This window comes from Botrytis sinoallii (genome assembly GCF_014898435.1).
Source record: "Botrytis sinoallii strain Bc 23 chromosome Unknown BSIN_001, whole genome shotgun sequence".
NCBI lineage: Eukaryota > Fungi > Ascomycota > Leotiomycetes > Helotiales > Sclerotiniaceae > Botrytis > Botrytis sinoallii.
This window is the reverse complement of record NW_024066028.1, coordinates 977,403-999,316: the sequence shown is the minus strand read 5'-3', so window position 1 is coordinate 999,316 and position 21,914 is coordinate 977,403. Positions and strand designations below refer to the sequence as shown.

Here is a 21,914-nt window from a genome sequence, read left to right as displayed (position 1 = left end):
AGTTGGGATTGGATAATATTATGTATGGCAATAGGTATACCCAATAATATATAATCTATAAACAGCGAGAACAGTGAATATATGCTTTGGGAAGGGAATTGTGATGTCAATAAGTTCATTTCGTGTTGATGTATTATTTGGATGTATTATTTTTCATATTGTGAATACCAATATTCCATTTTTATTGGAACTTGAGGATATGGATTGGCTTAAAGTATTCTATAATAATATCACTAACAAATTCATTAATCCAACCAATCAATATTCTATTATTAGAAAACACGGACATACATTTTTGATATAGAAGGTAAATATGAATCAGCTTATTCAAAAATCTATTCACTAGAATAACTACTATTTAACAACTATTGAGCTATAGTGTTTACATCAACAATTCAGCTATTTATCTGTACAATGTTTTTATAATGTATTACAATGCACAGGCTATAACGAGAGCAATAATACTATAAAACATCTCATCAAATACTACAAGTATTATTAAATACATAGCAAATCACCCGGATGTTTTAGGTTCATTCTACTAAAAGATATTGAATTTAATTATACTATATATATCGATGTTATGTATATTGTAGGCGAATTAGTTCTGTATATTGTTGACAAGGCAATATGCTATCAAGCAGCTTGGTTCTTTGAAAACATTTCAGCTAAGTATATATTCGATATTTTTCGAGAGTGCTGGATTGATGTATATATGGAACCACCAGATTATATTATTTATAATGCAGGAAAGAATTTTGTAAATAAAGAGTTCGTTTAGAATGTAAAATCTATGTCAATCATTACCAAGAGTGTATCAGTTGAAGTACACAACTCTGTAGGTATAGTGGAGAGATATCATCACCCTCTATGTTGTGTGTACGAGATCTTGATTAAAGAGCTTGAAGATGATAATTTGATGAAAGCAATGATTCTACAAATGGTAGTGAAAGCTGTGAATGATATAGTTGGATTGAATGGGCTTATTTCTATATTGCTAGTTTATGGGATATATTTTAGATTGAGTGATATTAATCTATTAACCCCGACAATCATTCAATGTGTGAAAGCTATGAAGAAAGCTATGGTAGAAGTATGTTATATATGAGCTAAGAGACAGGTTACAGAAGTGTTTAGATTGAGGAATGGATTATTTATAATATCAGTTCTTATTTTATTGCTTAATTTATAAGTTTTAGTATGGAGAGAAGGAAAAGATAGTAATATGTCAAGCAAGTGGATTAGATCATATATTCTGATTGGAACGGATGGGGAAATATGTAAAGTGGAACTTATTAGTGGACTGACTAAATTTCGATCTATGTTTGTATAACCTTTTTATGAAGAGTTTGAAGAAATTGAATCGAATGATGGTAATGATATGAATAGTGACGATGACGGTGATATTATAGTAGTTGATATATTACGAATGGAGATACTACGATTGTAAATATTACTGTTAGCGGTATAACCAGATATGCAATTATGTTGTTGTATGAGAAGTAATTTGATTAATATGGTTAATTTGATAGATATCGATATTAAGCTATTATTATTGTAATTAATTATATTCTTGCAAGATAATATATCTATATGATATAAGGAATCACGATATAAGGAAATTAACGAACTAATAAAAAATGGAATCTTTAAAATCGTTTCAAAAGCTAGTATATCATTTGGAATATGACTATTTAAATCACAATTTATTAACAAAATAAAAGAAGAAGGTATTGATAAAGTATATGCGAAATTACGATTAGTAGTTCAAACATACCAAAATACAGGCAAAACTATTGTTTTGATATAATCACTAATTATTCAATGCATTAACCAGTGTATTATACTTGCATTTGCTGCTATTTTGCGAATGTCAAACAAGTATATTCAAATCTATTTATGGGATATTATACAGGTATATATCTAGTTAACCATAACTTTGAGTAGACCCATTTATATGGAAGTATTAGTAGAGGTTGGACTTAATAATGGATATATATTTTATATCGTCAAGCCCTTATATGGTATCCCAGAGGCAGGAAACTACTGGTTTGGAATCTACCACAACTACTATAAGGATAGGCTAAATATGATACAATCCATATACAACCCTTATTTACTCTATTCAATTAATTGTATTGGTATTATGGAACTTCAAACCGATGATACTCTTATAGTTGTAGATGAGAGATTTGTATACTTAGAATAAGAGAAGTTGGAGGAGGCTGGTTTTATGGCTAAAAATAGAGAGCAGCTCACCGAGAACCACCCACTCAAGTTTAATGGTAGTTTGATTATTCTCAAGGGTAATAGAATTTATTTAAATCAAGAAAGATAATGTAATAATCTTAGAATGGTTATGCCGGGAAATGTCGATATGTGTGGAATAAGGGAAAAAGTTCAAAAGAATGTTATTTCAAAGAATCAATATATCGTTCAACGTGCAAAAGGTGTATATATTGTAATTGTATATCAACCAGAGGCGTCATATCATTTTTCTATTGCTGCCCAGGTAATAGATCCGAAGGAGAAAGATGTTATCAAGCTTAATAAAATTATTAAATGGTAGATGGATAATCTAAAAAGAGAACTCACATTTATACCTCTCAATATAAATTCTATCGATTTAATCGTTTTTACTGATGTATCTTTTACTAACAATATTGATCTATTATTGCAAATCAGTTATATTATATATCTTGTAGACAAGCATAACAATGCTAATATTATCCACTAGATGTCAATCAAATGCAAGAGAATCACTAGGAGTGTATCGACACTTGTTCTTCGGTCAACACAACAAATTTCGAAGAAAACTTTTTCTTCGAAATATGACCCTTTCGCGATCGATTTAGATCATAGTTATTAAACCAAATTAATTACAATTGCCCCAAGTGATTCTGACCAGTAGTTGTTGTGATACTATCGTCGGCGCTCTAAACACGAAACTCACACGAAAATTCGTGTAAAATTTTCATTCCAAACCTCCAAAATAAGAATATAACTCTCAATATGGATTGTTTTAATAATCTATCAACACTTCGGGATACAGCTATGATGGAGGCTTCTTTTGAAGCCTTTATTATACCAAACACTTATCCCACTGTTGTTTTAGGTACCCCAATACCTTCAAGCCCTCTCCCGCCTTCTGAAAACCCTCAATTCGAAATCTCTAGCCCTATTCCACCAACCAACCAATTAACCAGTTCTGGAAGAAGAGTTGAAGAGTTCAATCTATTTAGTGACCCTTTTATTACTCAAGACACAACCAATACTACCTATATATTCAATCAGAATAAGAAACGTGGCCCTACAATACCCCTTAGCAATCAGAACAAACAACCCAGAATACAAAACAAACCAACTACACCAAAGGAAGCAATTCTAAAAGCGAGAGACCTTATAATACTAGCATCCACTCTCACTCAATCATATGACGAACAATCTAAGCTTTTAGACCTTCTTGAAATCTTTAGAGAATATATCGAAAAGGGAAAGCTTACTACAGCCTCCAATATTATCGTATCTCAAATCACTCACCTCGAATCAGCTATACGGAAGATCGAATCGCAAGCTAAAACACTAGCCAAAAATCCAATCCCAATCATTACAATACCAACTAAACCTAATTATGTAATTATAGCAAAAGAAGGAGAGTGGAATCTAGTCAGTAAAGGAAAAGCTATTAAGCCTACTCCAATAGACAAAAAGGTTGAAATCACTCAAAGACGCCTAATCCTGATCAAATCAGAAATCCCAAACTCTATTTCCTTTTCCTCCTTAATTATTCAAAACAAAATAAACGAAGCCTTTCAAAAGAGTGGAATTAAAGAGCCAGTTATTGCAGTAGCTACCCTATTCTTCAATAACAATATCATTATTACAGCAAACGATCCCTTTACATTACAATTCCTTTTAGAAAAGAAAACTATTTGGAATAATATTATTAAATTCGAGAGGATTCAAAAGGATCAAGAATGGCATAAAGTTATTATCCACAAAATCCCAATAAGAGAATTCTCAGGACTGAAAGGAATGGATCTCATTTTAGAGGAAATCAAAACCTTTAATTCAGATTTCAAACCAATCGGAATCCCCTTCTGGTTTATATTAGCTTTCAAAAGAGCTCATTAATAAGAGGGAGCTATAGTTATTATTTTTGCTACAAAATCAGAAGCAGAATTAGCTATTCGAAAGCAACTATATATTACTGGAAGTAATACAAAAATAGAAAACTTTTATGAATCGAAATCAACTATACAATACCAAAAGTATCAAGGGTTTGGATATCAAGATGCTTATTGTAGAAAAAACCCTTCTTGTGGTTTATATAAAGGCAAGTATATCATATCAATATATTTGTATATGGTATATAACATCAAAGGAAAGTTCTGTTAATACTTAGCAGCGAAATGCTTGAACTGCCAAAAGAACCATACAGCAAATTCAAAAACATACAAAACCTACCAGGTTATTCAACAAAAATCGAACAATACTTATTAATGAATTATACCAATATTCGAATTATTCAAATAAATCTTAATCGGAGTTTACAAACTACAGAAAATATTCTATAGTTTACAATAGAACTCAATATCAATCTTATTATTATTCAAGAACCTTGGATTATTAAAAATGGAAATGATTATTCAAATACAAGATTGATTATACACTCTAATTTCACATAAACACTTTCGAGATTCGATTCCAAATACTGATTACGAACATTATTATACATTTCAAAAACCCTTCAATTTATAATCAACCTTTCTCCCGATTCTTTAAGAGATTCTGATATTCAGATCTTCGATTATCGAAATGGAAATAAAACCTTTCAAATAATTAATATTTATAATAAAGTTGATTAAACTAAAGAAAAGGGCTTTATAATTAAAAAATGCTTATACAATTCAATGATTATACAAGAAACCATTCTCCTAGACGACTTCAATTCTCATTACCTATAATGAGATCCTTTTTCGGAGAAGAGTGGAAACGCTGATCAATTAACCGAATGGTTTGAAGATCAGAACCTTATTCTTCTTAATGAGCTTGGTTTCAGTACCTTTTATTGTATCAATCTCCTTAATCCAAGTATTATTGACCTTATATTAGTTTTAGAAGGAATTGCCTTTCAAATCCAAAACTGGCAAATACTTTCAGATACAGGATCCAATTATATAGGAATATTATTCGAGCTAAAGGGAAAAGAAGCAAGCCCCCTTAACACAACATCGCTAGCTAAATACAATATAAAGCTAGCTAATTAGGATAAATTCGAATCGATATTGAAATCAGAATCATTATATTCCCTTATTCTCTCTACTCTAATATCAACAGTCTCATCTGAAAAGGATTCGCTAAACAGTTTAAAAGAAAGAAATAATTATTCTAATCTGGATCAAGTAGCAAGCGAATTTACAAGGATTATTCAAAAAGCTACTGAAAATTCTATACCTAAAGCTTCGTCGATTAAAAGAGTAAAGCCATAATGGACCCCCGAATTAATAGATCTTCGAAAAGAACTAGGAAGAGTAAAACAATCAATTGAATTGGATCTAGAGAATTCAAACCTTAAAGAAGAATATCGAATTGCTAGAAACAAGTATTTTCAGGTTATTAAAACAACTAAAAAGAATTATTAGAATGAATTCCTAGAAAAAGAGGATATACAGATAATATTCAAAGTAATAGTTTATACAAAGAATTATCAAGACCAAAGGATACTGAACATTTCAACAAAAAACTCTTTTGAAAGAAAATGCTTTGCTTTTAGATCAATTCTATTCCCACCTCCTCCTATCACTCCAAAATCACAATGGGAAGGATACAAGCAATTCAAGAAATGGGAATGATCTAGTTTTTCATAAATCGAATTAAGTAATATCTGTTTAGCCAAAATCCAAGGAAAAACCTCTGGTTTAGATGGAATCATTTAAAAAATCATTATGAAAATATACAAAGCAATTTCATGGATCTTTTTTAATCTATTCAGCAATCTAATCAATTTAGGATACTATCCAAAATACTGGAAACAAGCCATTAGAGCGATTCTAAAAAAACCTTCAAAATCTGATTATTCAGCCCCAAAAGTATATAAAGTTATTATATTTCTAAACTGCTTTGAAAAGATTAGTGAAAGGATTTTAGTTCAAAGATTAAACTATTTAGCAAAAACTACTAATCTATTATACAAAAATCAAATTAAAGGTCAACAAAAGAAATCAGTAATTGATGTAGCCCTTTTTTTAATTACCGAAATCGAAAGAAATAAGTAAATCCACAAAAAAACCTTAATTCTATTTATAAATATAAAAGGAGCCTTCGATTATATTTCAAGAAATCGATTATTAAATATTTGTAAGAAATTAAAACTACTAATGAATTTTATCTTCTGGATAACCTCTTTTTTATAATAAAGACAGCTAAAACTTTCTTTCAATAATCAAATCGAATCCTTTAAGTCTATTTCGACTAGAATACTATAAGACAGTTTAATTTCTCTAATCCTTTTTTTAATATATATTAGAGAATTATTCTTTTCAAAATCGATTAAATTTCTCTTCTATATTGACAATATTGCTTTAATTACAAACTCATCCTTATGGAAAAAGAATATTAGATTTCTTGAGAAAGCTATAAAGCAAATTTATAAACTCAGCTCGAAAAGTGTAATTCAATTTGATTTAATAAAGACAGAATTAATATACTTCTCAGCATCCAAGTTAACCAAAAACTTTCCAATCACATTACCCAATTCGGATATTATTAAATCTCAATCTTTAATTAGATAATTAAGTATATGATTTGATCCAAATCTCAAATTCAATTAATATATCAATATCCGAATTATATAAGCAAAAGGAGCCTTTTATTGAATGATTTGGCTAGTAAATATTGAAAAAAGCTTGAATCCTAAAACTCTTTGACAATTATATATAGCTTGTGTAACTAGTATAGCTAATTACGGATCAGTGATTTAGTAAAAAAGAACAAACCCACTTCAAGAATAAAATACAAACTTTTCAAAACCTAGCTTTTTGAAAGATATTAGGAGTTTTCAAAATCGCTCCAATTCTTTTAATAAAAATCGAATTGGAATTAAAACCAGTAAATATTCGATTAGACTCAAATATTAAGTAATATGCTTTTCGATTAATAAAACTCTCACCCAAACATTCAATTAACATCGAAAAAGCTACTCTAGCATACCAATACACTAATCGGAAAGTGATCAACACTTTTTAAAGAAAACTATATAAACCAATTCAACTCAATAGAATTAGGGAATCAATTGATAAAAAATTTGATTCATTCTTTCTCGAAAAGATTATCCATTTTCACTTCTCTCTATGGAAAAAGGAAATCCCTTTCAAAATTAATATTAGCTAGGCTTCAAAAGAAATACAGCAATACTCCACAATATCATTCTTAAACATAGAGATCAAAATATTATTTATATTTATACAGATACCTCTTCTACTGAAAAAGGAATAAATATTGATGTAGGAATAATATCAATACAATCGAATGATTAGATTTCATATCAAGAACAAGTCAATATTGGAAGCAATCAATTAGTCTATAATGGAGAGCTATATAGAATCACCCGAGCTATCGAATATGCTAGCTCAATTGCTAGTAATGGAAAGAAGTTCAAGATCTATTCAGATAATCAAGCAGGCCTTTTTCGATTGAAAACACCCTCAGACCACCTAGGGCAAGTATACCAAATTCGAGCAATCAAGGCAGCCGAAGTTATTATAGCTAAAGGATCTGAAATATCCTTGAATTGAATATCAGGGCATATATCAGTTAAAGGGAACGAACTAGCAGATAAGCTAGCAAAAGAGGCTACTACAATACAATCCACCTCGAATGAAATCAGTTTTGGATTATTAGGAATGATAATCAAAGAATCCTCTCTCGATCAATGGAGTTCAACTCTCAATCAATATAAACTCAGATCCAATCAATCGGCATTAACCTATTCAAAGCTATTTCTATAGAAAATCGGATCGAAAATTAAACTACCAATTGGAACCAATCGAAATACTGCTAGTGCATTCTTCCAATTGAAATTAGATCATGGATACATCAAATCATATCTATATCGATTCAATTACTCTAATAATAGATATATATACAATAATATTGAGATACCACAATACTTCCTAATTAGCTATCCTATATACAAAACAGAAAGAAAAGAGATATTCCAGAATATATCATTATCGAAAATCACTATACAATTCCTATTGCATACCAAAATAGGTATCGAATTAACTATCAAATTTATCAATATCATCAAAATCGCTATAAGAGCATAGTATCTAGCAAGAACTCTTGAATAAGAAATAATAGAGAAAGGAGTAATAATAGAAGAAGAGAAAGAAGAAGAGAATGAAAAAGAAGTAGTTGAGGAAATAAGAGGGGGGCTTGATCTTCTCATAATTTCTTGATTATCAGAATTTTTTTATTATATACAATGCGTATAATGAGCGAGCACTATTCCCCAGCATTTGTTTTCATTTCTCTAATAAGATTATAACCAATATTGTAAATCAAAAAGTTACCTATTAGGCCCATCGAGCCCAGCCGTCCTATATAATCTTAGACTGAAGGTGGACGTAAATTCAATCAATTAATCAATCAATCAATCAATCAACCTGTTTACCGATTATTAGGGAAGGGGATTTCGCATTACTTTCAGAAATCAACTTATACTATCCCATGATTTGATAAAGTTCTTTATCGTTCTTGATCCTATCTAAACGTATAGTCTAATAGAATCTCTTGGCTTGTTACACTACTTTTTGTAAAAAGTGTATAGCATAAATCTTCTTTTCCAAATCCATTTCCCTTTATGTTTCTATATATACTCGATAAGCTTCTCTGCATTTATCTGTCTATTATAACAAGGTTTTCCCTGCTTTTCGATCGATTTTGTTAATCATTTGGATTGATTTGTTTAACGCTTTCGCAAGCTTACTAATGTAAATCTCGATCTCGGTTGTGATCTGGATATCTATATTACTGAGATAGGTTAGCTGATTGGCTATTAGTTTATTCAATCTCGGTAGATCCGTCTCCTTTATCCGGTAGTAGTATTGATCCCACTCTATTGTTTTGTGATTTACTAGATTAATAATCTGAGTAGTATGATTAGATCTATAATGGAGTTTTTTCAGTACCTCTGTATAAGCGAATAGTATATTGAAGAAGGTTAGATCTAGTATATGCCTTTTTGCATGAGTAGGTATATCTGAAATATCTATAAACTCTATGCCCTACTTGTTTGCTTATATTGCAAGCTGCGTTTCTTGATTGGCTGCGATTATCCCTAATTTCCACAGCTTGTACTTTGCATTAAAGTCCTTTTCTATAATTGTACATTTATTTGGGATCAAGTATATAATATAATTAATAATATCCAAAATGTATAAAGCTTTGTAAATATTCAGGATCGAGTATTTATTGACTCGTATCTAGAATAGATCTTTGTTTTCGAGTTGACTCATTTGCTCTACTTTCAAATACGCATCTTTTTATATATATATCATAACCCGAGGGCCTTGTTCATTCTTCTCCAAGTCTCCCTGGAGGTTCCAGTTATCGATCGGCTGATATCAATTATATACATTGTGATTTTGTATAATTGAATTCTAGTATAGTCTTGGCTCTTGTAAACAAATCACATTCAGCTGAGCTTTAGCTACTAGCTATAATAATATGATATAATTCGTATATCCCCAGCCTACATTCGCCCAAGCGATAATAAGACCTTTGTTCCTTTGAATATACTTATCGATTGTATTACTCATAGAGAGGATCTAGATATAATATCTACCATTATAGAGGTCTTTACATTATTTATTTCCAGATCTATTAAAGTAAAGGCTTTTTCTATTAAAACTTCTATATTGAGATTCTGTTAGCTTTGATTACAAGCTAAACATATATATAGCATAATTGGCGTGATTGGCAGATTTGTACTGAACCTGTGCGAACGTTTGCTGAGGTGTTCATTCTTATATGTTATGATTCTCGCCTTTGAAGTGATTGGGGTTTCTGTGATTGTTATTCTAAAAGATAAAGATAGTTTAAAGGTGTAATCCATTTTATTTATATTTACTCTGTATAGTATTTTATAGTCTTTTCTGCTAATAGCTTTAATTATGGCTAGTTCCTTTGTAATCAGAACAATCTGTCGTTTAGTATAGATCCTAGGAGCAACTGGGCAATTGGAATGGCTAATGCGGAAGGGCTTATGATAATTAGCGTATTGAGCTGCTCTAATGTATTGCTGATATATAAGTGTACCCTTATGCTTAATATTTAGTTTACTGTATATCGAGTATCTTGGGGCTCTATTGTAGGTGAAGGGGTTATAGTACTTTAGATAGCTAATACTGTGAAGTTGAATTTCCTGGGGTTTATCTAGGAGAATCGAATAGGAGTTGTTATTGAATAGTCAGAACTGTGGTATTGCAATATTGAAGCCAATAATCCAGGTGGCTTTTTTAGTAATCGGGTTGATCCCGCTATGTGTTAATTTGTAGTTGATTGGCTGCTTGCTGATTTGAGCTGTGATCTCCTTCTTGATAAGCTTAATAGGTATAGGAGTAGAAGCACTTTCGATGTGATAGAAATCGTATGATATTTATAGGACTATATATATAAATCATTTTTCTAATCTACATATACTTATTGTATAAAGGGTTTTAAGTATTCATTCGATATTTTCTGTTTTTATAATCTCCTCCTGATTAGTACTAAAGCTATATCTTAATATCCAGTTTGTGTTGTTCCTCTAAAGAAAGGGGATTTCTATTAGTATAATCCCAGCAACTGCTTCTTTTATTCTGAGTCTTAGTAGAAAGAAGCTAGTCTCTGAAAGCAGAGCTTCCCTGCTAGCTATTATAAGGATCGTTTTCTCAATCCAATCATTCTCCCTTTTGAATCTGCATGCTCCCAAGTATTCAGTATTCGTGCTTCCATTAGAAGCAGAGCGCATTGTATTAGTGAAGTCTGTGGTAAGGCTTGTTGCCTTAGGCCTCATCTGAGTTTTTAGTATATCAATATAGGTTTTCTGTGTGTTGTTTTTGGCTATAGTTGCTCCGTTGCGGGCTTTCTCCCTTGATCAAGGGTAGTCTCCATTACTCCTAGCAGAGCAGAGATGATCGTGCTCTTAAACTTCGCGGCGAGTTTGCATTGTTGGCCAGCACCGCGAATGCCTCGATCACCTTCCGTCTCTCCCCCTCTATCTTATCGATCCTTTCGAATCGTTCCTTGATTGCATCAAGGGCAGAGTCTGTGAGCGATCTTATAATTGATGGGGGCTGTATACCAGCCCCTAAGGTATTGGTAACTGCTTGGGGGGGGAGCGCTCCCTGGGTTAAGGAACCGCTCGGCGCGCCAGGGGCGCGCATCGCCATCGGCGTGATGGGAGCCTCCTGTGAGTACAAGGTTTGATAGGATTAAGCCTGCCGGGGCAGGGGAAATAAATAAGGAGAATATGTTGTATAAAAACTTTAAAGACTTTAAAGAATGTATTATTTACTTATTTGTAACAAGCAGTTGGGGGGGAAGTTGAAGTGAATAATTTTTTCAAGTAAAATAGGATTGAGATCCTGATTTATTGATCCTCTAATTTTATCAAGTTGGATTGATTTATATTGTTTTCTTTAAAGCATATAGAATAATTGTACTTTTAAATTGTTTTGAAAAAATTAGTGAAAGGATTCTAGCTCAACAATTAGGATTTTTAGCGGAAACTATTCACCTCCTATATAAGAGTCAAATGGAAGGTTGGTAAAAGAAATTAGCAATTGATGTTATATTATTATTAATTATAGAAATCAAAAGAAATAAGTAAGCTAATAAGAAGACCTCAATACTATTTATAAATATAAAGGGAACTTTTGATTATATCTTAAGAAATCGATTATTGGATATCTATAAGAAGCTAAGACTATCAACAAATCTTATCTTATGAATAGTTTTATTCTTGTAGTAGAAATAATTAAAGTTATTCTTCAATAGCCAAACCGAATCCTTCAAGCCAATTTCAATCGGAATACCACAAGGCAGCCTAATCTCCCTAATCCTTTTCCTTATATATATCAGGGACCTCTTCCTATTTAATTCAATAAAGTTTCTTTCTTATATAAATGATATTGCTTTAATCATTAATTTATTTATTTGGAAAAAGAATATTAAATCTTTAAAAAGAGTTACAAAACAAATCTACAAACTCAGCTCGAAGAATTCTATTCAATTTGATTTAGCGAAAACTGAGCTAATACACTTTTCGTTATCAAAACTAACGAAAAACTACCCAATCATGTTATCCAATTCTGAAATAATCACACCTCAATCCCTAATTAAATAGCTGGGAATATGATTCGATCCAAACCTCAAATTCAATTAACATATTAATATTCGAATCATACAAGTCAAAGGAGTTTTCTATCGAATGGCCCGATTAGCTAATATCGAAAAGGGCCTTAGTTCTAAAGCCCTCAGACAGTTATATATAGTATGTGTGATTAGTATAGCTGACTATAGTTCAATGATTTGGTGGAGAGGTCAAACTCATTTCAAGAATATAATATAATTACTTCAAAACTTAGCTTTTTGCAAGATATTAGGAGTATTCAAAACAGCTCCAATCATTTCAATGGAAGTAGAAGCTGGCCTAAAACCTCTCAAAATCCGATTAGATTCAAATATCAGATAATATGCTTTCTGATTAGCCAAGTTATTACTAAAGTATTCAATCAATATTGAAAAAGAAACTTCAGCTCAATATCAAGCTGATTTAGGAGTGATCCCTATATTTCGAAGAAAACGATATAAATCTATTCAATTGGATAGAATTAGAGAATTGATAAATCAGAACTTTAATCTTTTTTTATTCGAAAAGATCATTTACTTTAACTTCTCTTTATGGAAAAGAGATATCCTTTTCAAAATCAACATTAACAATTCGTCAAAAGAAAATGCTGCTATTCTTTATAATATTGTTTTTAAATATAGGGATAAGGATACTATTTATATTTATATTGATGCCTTTTCTATTGAAAAGGGAATTGGTATTGGGATATTGATTGATTGATTGATTTAATTAACGTCCACCTTCAGTCTATGACTATATAGGACGGCTAGGCCAAATGGTCTAGCGGATAACTTTTAAAGTACAAAATTAGGAATTTTAACAATAGGGTAAGTGAAAACTAATACTGGGGACTCGTTCCCGCTTACTATACGAAGTGCGTATAGTAAGATATAGAGTAGAGAGGGTTAAAACCCTTTCTTTTCTATCTTTTCTCTCATCCTCCTCCTTCTCTTTCCATTTCCGAAATGACTCTCTCTCCTTCTCTTATTGTCTCTTCTTCTTCTACAATTTCGTTTTGTATCTCGGCTCTTGATAGGTGCCAAGTTCGAGTAGCGATTTTGGTAGTATTGATGAATTTGATTGCTAGTTCGATACCTATTTCGTATATAGCAGAAATTATAGGTTGATTTTCGAGATTGGTATTTCTTTGAAGATTTCCTTTCTTTCTTTTCTATATATTGGGCAACCAATAAGGAGGTGTGCAGCTGTTTCGATATTGTTGCAGATACACTTATTGTTGAAAGTTTGAATCGATGTAAATAAGACTTAATATAACCGTAGCCGATTTTGAGTTAAAAGAAGGCGCTAGCAGTATTTCGCTTAGTACCTTCTGGTAGCTTGATTTTGGAGCTGATTTTCTATGGGAAGAGTTTCGAATAGGTTGTATCTGATTGATTTGATCTGGATTCGTATTAATTGAGAGTCTCTAGCCATTAATCGGAGTTGTATTTCTTTATTATTATATCAAATAGCCCTATACTGGTTTCACTTGAAGTAGCCCGTATTGAAGTTGCTTCTTTCGCTAATTTATTAACCATTTCATTTCCTTATATCGAAGTGTAACCTGGAACCCAATTTAAAGAGACTTCAGCTCCTTTTGCTCTAATATCCTCTGCTGCCTTGATTGCTCGTATTTGGTAGGCTTGCCCTGGTATTGGGATAGGTATAGTGGCTATACAGTCAAATAATCGAATTCTATATCAAGAGTGAAGCAATATTGGTACTAATCAATTGGTATATAATGGAAAGCTCTTTAGAGTTACAAAAGCTATCGAATATACTAGTTCCATTGCTTGTAGTAATCAAAAGTTCAAGATCTATTCAGACAATCAAACTAATCTATATCACCTAAAAACTCCTTTAGATTATTTAGGACAGACCTACCAAATAAAAGCAATCAAAGCAGCAAAGGTTATCAAAGCAAAAGGAGCCGAAATCTCACTAAATTGGATTCCTGGCCACATTTCAGTTGAAGGAAATGAGCTAGCAGATAAGCTAGCCAAGGAAGCAACCACAATACAATCCACCTCGAACGAAATAAGCTTTAGACTATTAGATATGATTGTTAAGGAATATACTTCAGATCAATAGCTTGATACTCTCAATCAATACGAACTCAGATCAAACCAATCTCTATCAACTTACTCGAAGCTATTTCCTTGGAAAATAGGCTCGAAAATCAAGCTACCAAGCGGAATTAATCGAAACACTGCTAGTGCATTCTTTCAACTCAAATTAGATTATGGATATATTAAATCCTATTTATATCGCTTCAAACTTTCCAATAACAAATGTATATGTAATAATATCGAGACACCACAATACCTCCTTATTAGCTACCCCATATATAAAGCTAAAAAGAAAAAAAAATCTTTAAGGAAATACCTTTATCCAAAATCACTATATAATTCCTACTTCATATCAAAATTGATATCGAATTAACTATCAAATTTATCAACATCACCAAAATAACTATAAGAGCATGGTATCTAGCTAGAGCTTTGATACAAAACGAAACAGGAGAAAAAGAGATAATAGAAAAAGAAGAAGATATAATAATAAAGGGAAAAAGAGTTATTGCAGAAATGGAAGGAATAGTAATTGAAGAAAAAAAAGAAGAAAGGAGAAGTCTCTTACTAATTTCTTGAGTATTATATTTCCCTTTCCTTATTATATGCAATGCGTATAATAAGCGGGTATTGGTCCCAATATTTGTTTTTACTTCCCTAAATCGAATATATCCATCTTTGTAAAATAAAAAGTTATTTGTTAGAGCCTCTAGAGGCCTAGCCGTCCTATATAGTCTTAGACTGAACGTGAACGTAAATGAAATCAATCAATCAATCTTCCAATTGAAATTAGGTCACGGATATATCAAATCATATCTATATCGATTCAATCACTCCAATAATAGATGTATATGCGGTAATATTGAGACACCGCAACACCTCCTGATTAGCTGTCCTATATATAAAACAGAAAGAAAAGAGATATTCCAGAATATATTATTATCGAAAATCACTATACAATTCCTATTGCATACCAAAATAGGTATCGAATTAGCTATCAAATTTATCAATATCACCAAAATCGCTACAAGGACATAACATCTAGCAAGAACTCTTGAACAAGAAGTAATAGAGAAAAGAGTAATAGTAAAAGAGAAAAAAAGAGAAAAGAATGAAGAAGAAGCAGTTAAGAAAATAAAAGAAGGGCTTGACCTCCTCACAATTTCTTGATCGTCAGAATTTTCTTATTATATGCAATACGTATAATGAGCAGGCATTATTCCCCAGCATTTGTTTTCACTTCCCTAATAAGATTATAACCAATATTGTAAATCAAAAAGTTACCTGTTGGGCCCATCGGGCCTAGCCGTCCTATATAGTCTTAGACTGAAGGTGGACGTAAATTCAATCAATCAATCAATCAATCAATCAATCAATTGGAGAGATGCTGCCAATGGGCGGGAACAACACACAGATATCTATAGGATATCCACCAGGCTACATGGGATAGATACATCATCTTTACCTACTACCAATAGGGACTAGATTTTGGAATTGTCTACCCATGATCTTCATTAGTAAACATAATAGCTTATATCTAAGTACAACGGTTTAAAACTATTCAATACAGAAGCTTTGGTTGCGGTTTCATACATACTCGAAGGCGTGGCAATTCTACTATCCGTCTCCGATGACACTAATTTTTATATCCTCTTTCGAATCATCTCCCTTCCCAGTTTGTTCTCGATATTGAAAGTTGCTCAGTATATTCTTCGTAGTTGTAGAAACAAGTACCGGCGGTTTTTCTGCAAATGGTTTCGCGGGAACTTTAGGCTTTTGCTGTTGGTCCTGGTAATTCTTATTCTTCTGCCATGGCTGTCGAGGTGGTTTAGACTAGACTTCAAGTAGGAATTCGATAAGGTTGTAATTCGTTGCAATTCTCGTAACTATAGTATAAAACTAATGATCCATCTTGAGTACGAAGCTCTACATTGTAATGAGACGGATTTCCTTATATAAATCTTCGTTCCCTGCGCATCGACGAGTCGATTACCGCAAAGCCGACTTCGAAAAGTCGGTTTCCTCACCACGTAACACTATTCCTGTGATTCGCTGTTACCCTTTGTAGCAGTTCCCCTTGCTCATATTTCTATCCAAGTGGAAGACTTAGAACCTTACCGTATAGATCTTAAAAACCGTGTTCTACAACATGGGAATTTGAAACATGTTCTATAATTGGTTGGAATTACGACGAGAGGATTTCATCGAATGTATATCAAGTAGTGACCTATCCTACCCCTCTTTCTGTATCACACCAGTCAATAATTTCTTTGTCTCAAGCCTTCGATTTTAACAACGATTGACTTAAAACCACATCTACTGAATGTCTTCCTTGTGCTTCTTTGTGGTATTAAAAATGTTATGTAATTATATTAGAATATATTAGAATTGAGGTGGCAAATCGAAAGTCTATATAATCACAGACTTCCCCCAACCTCTCTATTAAGAGAGGGAAAAAAGAAAGGGGAAAAGAAAAATGAATATTATATTATAGATAATAATGATATAGTAACTATTAAATAAATTAAACTAAAGCTTGTTTTGATCTAGAGGATGTAAAACTTTCATACTCAAGCTTCAAGATGAAAATACAACCGGAAGGAACTTCTAGAGCTAGAATTCCCTTATAACAAGATGTACTAGATAATCGACACTCTGGAGGTAGCCAAATCGTATTTCGCATTTCTCTATCTACTATTTCAACTATCCAATGGTTTGATATAGAGTAGCGTTCAAAGGCTGAAGATGCCTCTAGGCCTGAATAGCCTTCGAGTGTTTGAAGCGATTCGCTTGTTGCGACATCCCAGAGCCGGATTGTTTTATTGCTAGAGCCGGAAGCTATCACTTTATTATTTAGCGAAAAAGTAATCGAATAAATTGAATCCGAATGACTCTCAAGTGTTTGAAGCGATTCGCTTGTTGTGATATTCTAGAGCCGAATCGTTTGATTGCCAGAACCAGAAGCTATTACTTTACTATTCAACGAAAAAGCAATCGAATAAATCGAACCTGAATGATCTTTAAGTATTTAAAGCGATTCGCTTATTACAACATCCCAAAGCCAGATCGTTTTATCGTTAGAGTTAGAAGCTACCACTTTATTATCTGGCGAAAAAGCAATCGAATAAATTGAATCCGAATAACCTTCAAGTGTTTGAAGCAATTCGTCTGTTATGATATTCCAGAGCCGGATTGTTTGATTGCTAAAACTGGAAGCTATCACTTTACTATCCAGCGAAAAAGCAACCGAATAAACCGAACCCGAATGACCTTCGAGTATTTGAAGCGATTTATTTGTTGCAATATCCCAGAGCCGGATTGTTTGATTATTAAAATCGGAAGCTATCATTTTACTATTTGGCGAAAAGGTAATCGAATTAATCTAATCCGAATGACCCTCGAGTATTTAAAGCGATTCATTTATTGCAATATCCCAAAGCCGGATCGTTTGATTATTAAAACCGAAAACTATTATTTTATTATCTAGCAAAAAAGTAACCGAATAAACTGAACCCGAATGATTCTCGAGTATTTAAAGCGATTCGCTTGTTGCGATATCCCAGAGTCGGATCGTTTGATCGTTAAAACCGGAAGCTATCACTTTACTATCTAGCGAAAAGGTAATCGAACTAATCCAATCCGAATAACCCTCGAATATTTAAAGCGATTCACTTATTGTAATATTCCAAAGCTGGATTGTTTAATTGTTAGAATCAGAAGCTATCACTTTATTATCCAGCGAAAAGGTAATCGAATTAATCCAATCCGAATGATTTTTAAGTGTTTGAAGTGATTTGCCTGTTGTGATATTCTAGAACTGGATTGTTTGATTGTTAGAGCTAGAAGCTATTATTTTATTATTTAATGAAAAAACAATCGAATAAACCGAATCCGAATGACTCTCGAGTGTTTGAAGCGATTCGCCTGTTGCGATATCCCAGAGCCAGATCGTTTTATTGTTAGAGCTGGAAGCTATCATTTTATTATTTGGCGAAAAGGCAACCGAATAAATCGAACTTAAATGGCTCTCGAGTGTTTGAAGGGCGGCACTCCAATTTGATTGTGTTCTTGATATTGTATAAATCCAATTGGGGATACATTTTTGAAATGTTTTTCGAATAATGCTTTCCACAGGAGTAAAGAAAAGACCTGAGCAATAGATTTGAAGAGGAGCTTGTTCAATTCCTATTCGGTTATAAAGGACGAAGCGTTTGGCGTCGTGGGTAAAAGCGAAAAGTTCAGGAGCTTTCTCAACCTTGGCACCCATTAATAGAATGCTTTTTTTCAAGCTATTCTGACTCACCGAGATACAAGATTCTAAACTTTTTATTGCAGTAATACATTCTGAAATATTTCCCATCAAACTCATAGCTTCAACCCAGTGTAAAAAGTGCTCTCGAAGAAACCTGTAAACTTGGCAATTGTCCAGAAGCACATCATTACTCCCTTGAATATGATATACCCAGTAACGACAAGCATATTGAAAATCTGGCGGCAGAGTTTTATTTACAATATCCTTATCAACATCAATTTGTGATATCCCAGGTTCACCTAGGCTGCATAGGTCTTGTTTAAGGCACTCGGGTCTGGACATGAGTTGAAGGCACTTGCTGGCTATTCTTCCATGCAATTCCTTCTCATTCATTCTGAATTTGTTTTCGTCATCTTCTGAATGATCAAGAAGAAAATCCCGGAACGAAAGATGAAAGAGCCTTACTGGAGCATCTTCGCTAGAAGGAACATCGAGAACTGAGTGCAGAGATCGAAGACGGCGCTCTACATAATTCTGATCGACATCAAGTAGACGTGCAAGTGAGACAATTGAAAGTGGATCAGCAAGGATTATAATCGCTCCAACTACCTCTCTAAATTCTTGGATAAGTCTTCTCTTTTCCTCCGCATCTTGATTGATAAGCTGCTGATTTAGAATTGGTAGATATGTTTTACCAAGTTGCGATATGTTTGAAGCCGTTTGATATTGAAGAATGATTTTCAAGCGGTCCTTTGGGTCCCAATTTTGATCTGCGATGAAACGGCATATAGTAGCTGCAAAAATAAACAAAGGGATAGCCATCTGAACTAGAGCTTGAATGCTTCCTTCTCCTGGCCAACCGTGGAGTAAGTCCCTATCGTTGTTGGCCCTTACATTCTCAAATTCATGCTTTAAATAAATGGTTATATCGTGCTCGATAGTCGTCTTTGTAATCTCATGCAATACAAGATCCTGATGTATTTCCTTTGACATTTCTTGAAAGCCAAGACGGATTGGAAGTTCTGGTCTGCTAGTCACAAAAATTCGTAAACACACAGATTTTAATTGATTGATCTGTGTCAGAAGATGCAAAATTGTTTTGATATCTTCTTCCCGCTTACATTCGTCTAGCGCGTCGATCACCAGAACTAATATAGATTTCTGTGGTGAAGCATTCAATTCAGTAAGTGGCTTGAAAATCAATTGCTCAAATTGCTTTGCTAAACTTTTGCCGGAAATGTTTGGGTCGAGATCAATCGCTTTCTTAAGAGACGGTATCATTTGTGGCAGCTTAACCACTAATTGATGAGCAACAGTTGTGAAAAATTTGCTTGCAGTCCCACGATCACCTTCGCCTCGTTTGAAGAAAAAGCTTGCTCCCAAGAGAGTCTTTTCCTCGAAAGATTGAGCAACTGTACGCGAGATGGTAGACTTGCCCGTACCAGCCATTCCATTGAGCCAGAATATGCATTTGCCCTTGGAATCCTCGGCCCATCCTGAAATCTGTTCCAGTAACTCAACTCGGGTACCCAGAAGACATCTCACATCATGCTCGTCTTGATATGAATCGAAAGTGGCATATTTGGCGATTGGCAACTTTTCCAAATTTATCTGTTCCAAGATTTCACTAACTGATTCTTTGATATTTCGCAGTTCTTCCAGTTCTTTGAGTACATTGCGAAGGTTTTCTAGTTTTTGATTTGTGTGTTGTCGGTCAAGGATATTAAGATTGCGGTCGCAAATGCTGGCCTCAATCTCTGCCCTTGCAGAGATTTTATTGCATCGATTCTCGAAATCCAGCACTTCACTAGGCTGCCAGAAAGCATTCCAGATCCTTTTTAACGTATTTTCCTGATATATCTGGATTGCTTGGACAAGGAACTGTAACGTTATTACATAAAGCTCCATCAATGATATCTCGAAGATATCTCGTTCCTTTGTTGCTGGCAAGTCTTCCAAATATTTCATATATGCCTTCAATCTATTCATTATAGAAAGCGCTATCTCTAGACCCGCTAGAAGAACAGCCATTTGACTGCTATCGGAAATCGTTACCTGTATAGAGGTTAGATAGGATACAATTAATTATACAATATAAAGAAGGAGAAAATGCTCTGCTATACCTCAAGTAGTAGCCGAATGGCAGCCCATGGCAATCCAGCATGGAGGGGATCCACATTCACAATAATATCTCCAACTTCCTTGAATTTTCGAAGGCCTCTTAAAACCTTCTCAGCTTCGTCTCGTAACACCAAAGTCCGTTTTCCGAATTGAAACTTCCATCTTCTTTCTTCGCACAGTCTTTTTTTCTCTCTTGCTGTATTCAATGTTGCAACAAAAGTTGAATCAATATCGTTTGTGATCTTTAATTGTTTTATTGTGACTCGCTCCTGTGCTGAAAGGCGTTCCCAAACCTTATTGAAAAAGTCTTGGTTAGGATCAGGACTTGACCGTACTACTGATTGATTAGATGATATCGGATTCGGAGAGTTTGATTCAGAAGCAGAACGGCAGAGAATGAAATCGCGAAAGCGCCGTCGATGACTTTTCGCAGTTGAAATGGTTGCGCGAGTCATTTTGGCAGTGAAAGGTTCGTGATTATGAATTGAAGCTTTCTCGATAATGAAAGTTAAGTGAAAGATTTAATTGAAGATGTTGGGCCAAAGGGCAGCTGAATGTTGAGCACATAATTGACTACCAATTGGAGTTCTTTCTAAATCTATTGGTTGCAACCATTGCTGAGAGGCGAAGCAAATGAACGATAATTCTGAGCCATTCATTATTTACATGCATGATAAATTTGCTGCATGGGTGTTTAAAACACTATCAGATATTCTTCTCCTCTTTCTTTTCCAATACACTATTATTGGCAATATGTAAGGCTAGATATAAGATAAGAATTGAATAAAGCCAATCCGTAGTCAATCCGTAGTCAATCCGTTGCAAATCCCTCATTCTAAAGATCGAACCGTATGCTGATATATAATAATGTTGAGGCTCCTCATTTGGCATTAAATGCCAGCGCACAGGCTGTGTGGCCTTATTATAGCCTTAGGCACGTATTATCGCTGGGTGAATTGCCCAAATCAGGCGTGACTACAATAGGTTATAGGTAAGCCACTCCTACATTAAGGCACAAAGTTCCTCAAATCATATCAGAGGGCAGATAAAAGGTTTAGGCAAATCGTGGTCA

At 33.4% G+C, this 21,914-nt stretch overlaps 2 protein-coding genes across 2 annotated transcripts; both read right to left on the bottom strand.

Moving 5' to 3' along the window:
* Positions 1–16,993: 16,993 nt before the first annotated feature.
* Positions 16,994–17,818, bottom strand: EAF02_000217 (uncharacterized protein; the record flags this gene model as incomplete). The annotated part of the gene is made up of 2 exons (XM_038896265.1): positions 16,994–17,398; positions 17,519–17,818. The coding sequence occupies 2 exons, from the start codon at positions 17,816–17,818 to the stop codon at positions 16,994–16,996; spliced, it is 705 nt and encodes a 234-aa protein (XP_038763124.1).
* A 183-nt stretch (positions 17,819–18,001) lies between these two features.
* On the bottom strand, positions 18,002–21,468 carry EAF02_000216 (uncharacterized protein; the record flags this gene model as incomplete). The annotated part of the gene is made up of 4 exons (XM_038896264.1): positions 20,845–21,468; positions 18,356–20,776; positions 18,197–18,280; positions 18,002–18,118 (listed from the first exon to the last, which is right to left on the bottom strand). Exons 1-4 carry the CDS (start codon positions 21,295–21,297, stop codon positions 18,002–18,004), a joined length of 3,075 nt encoding a protein of 1,024 aa, XP_038763123.1. The 5' UTR covers positions 21,298–21,468.
* Between the last annotated feature and the right edge of the window lie 446 nt (positions 21,469–21,914).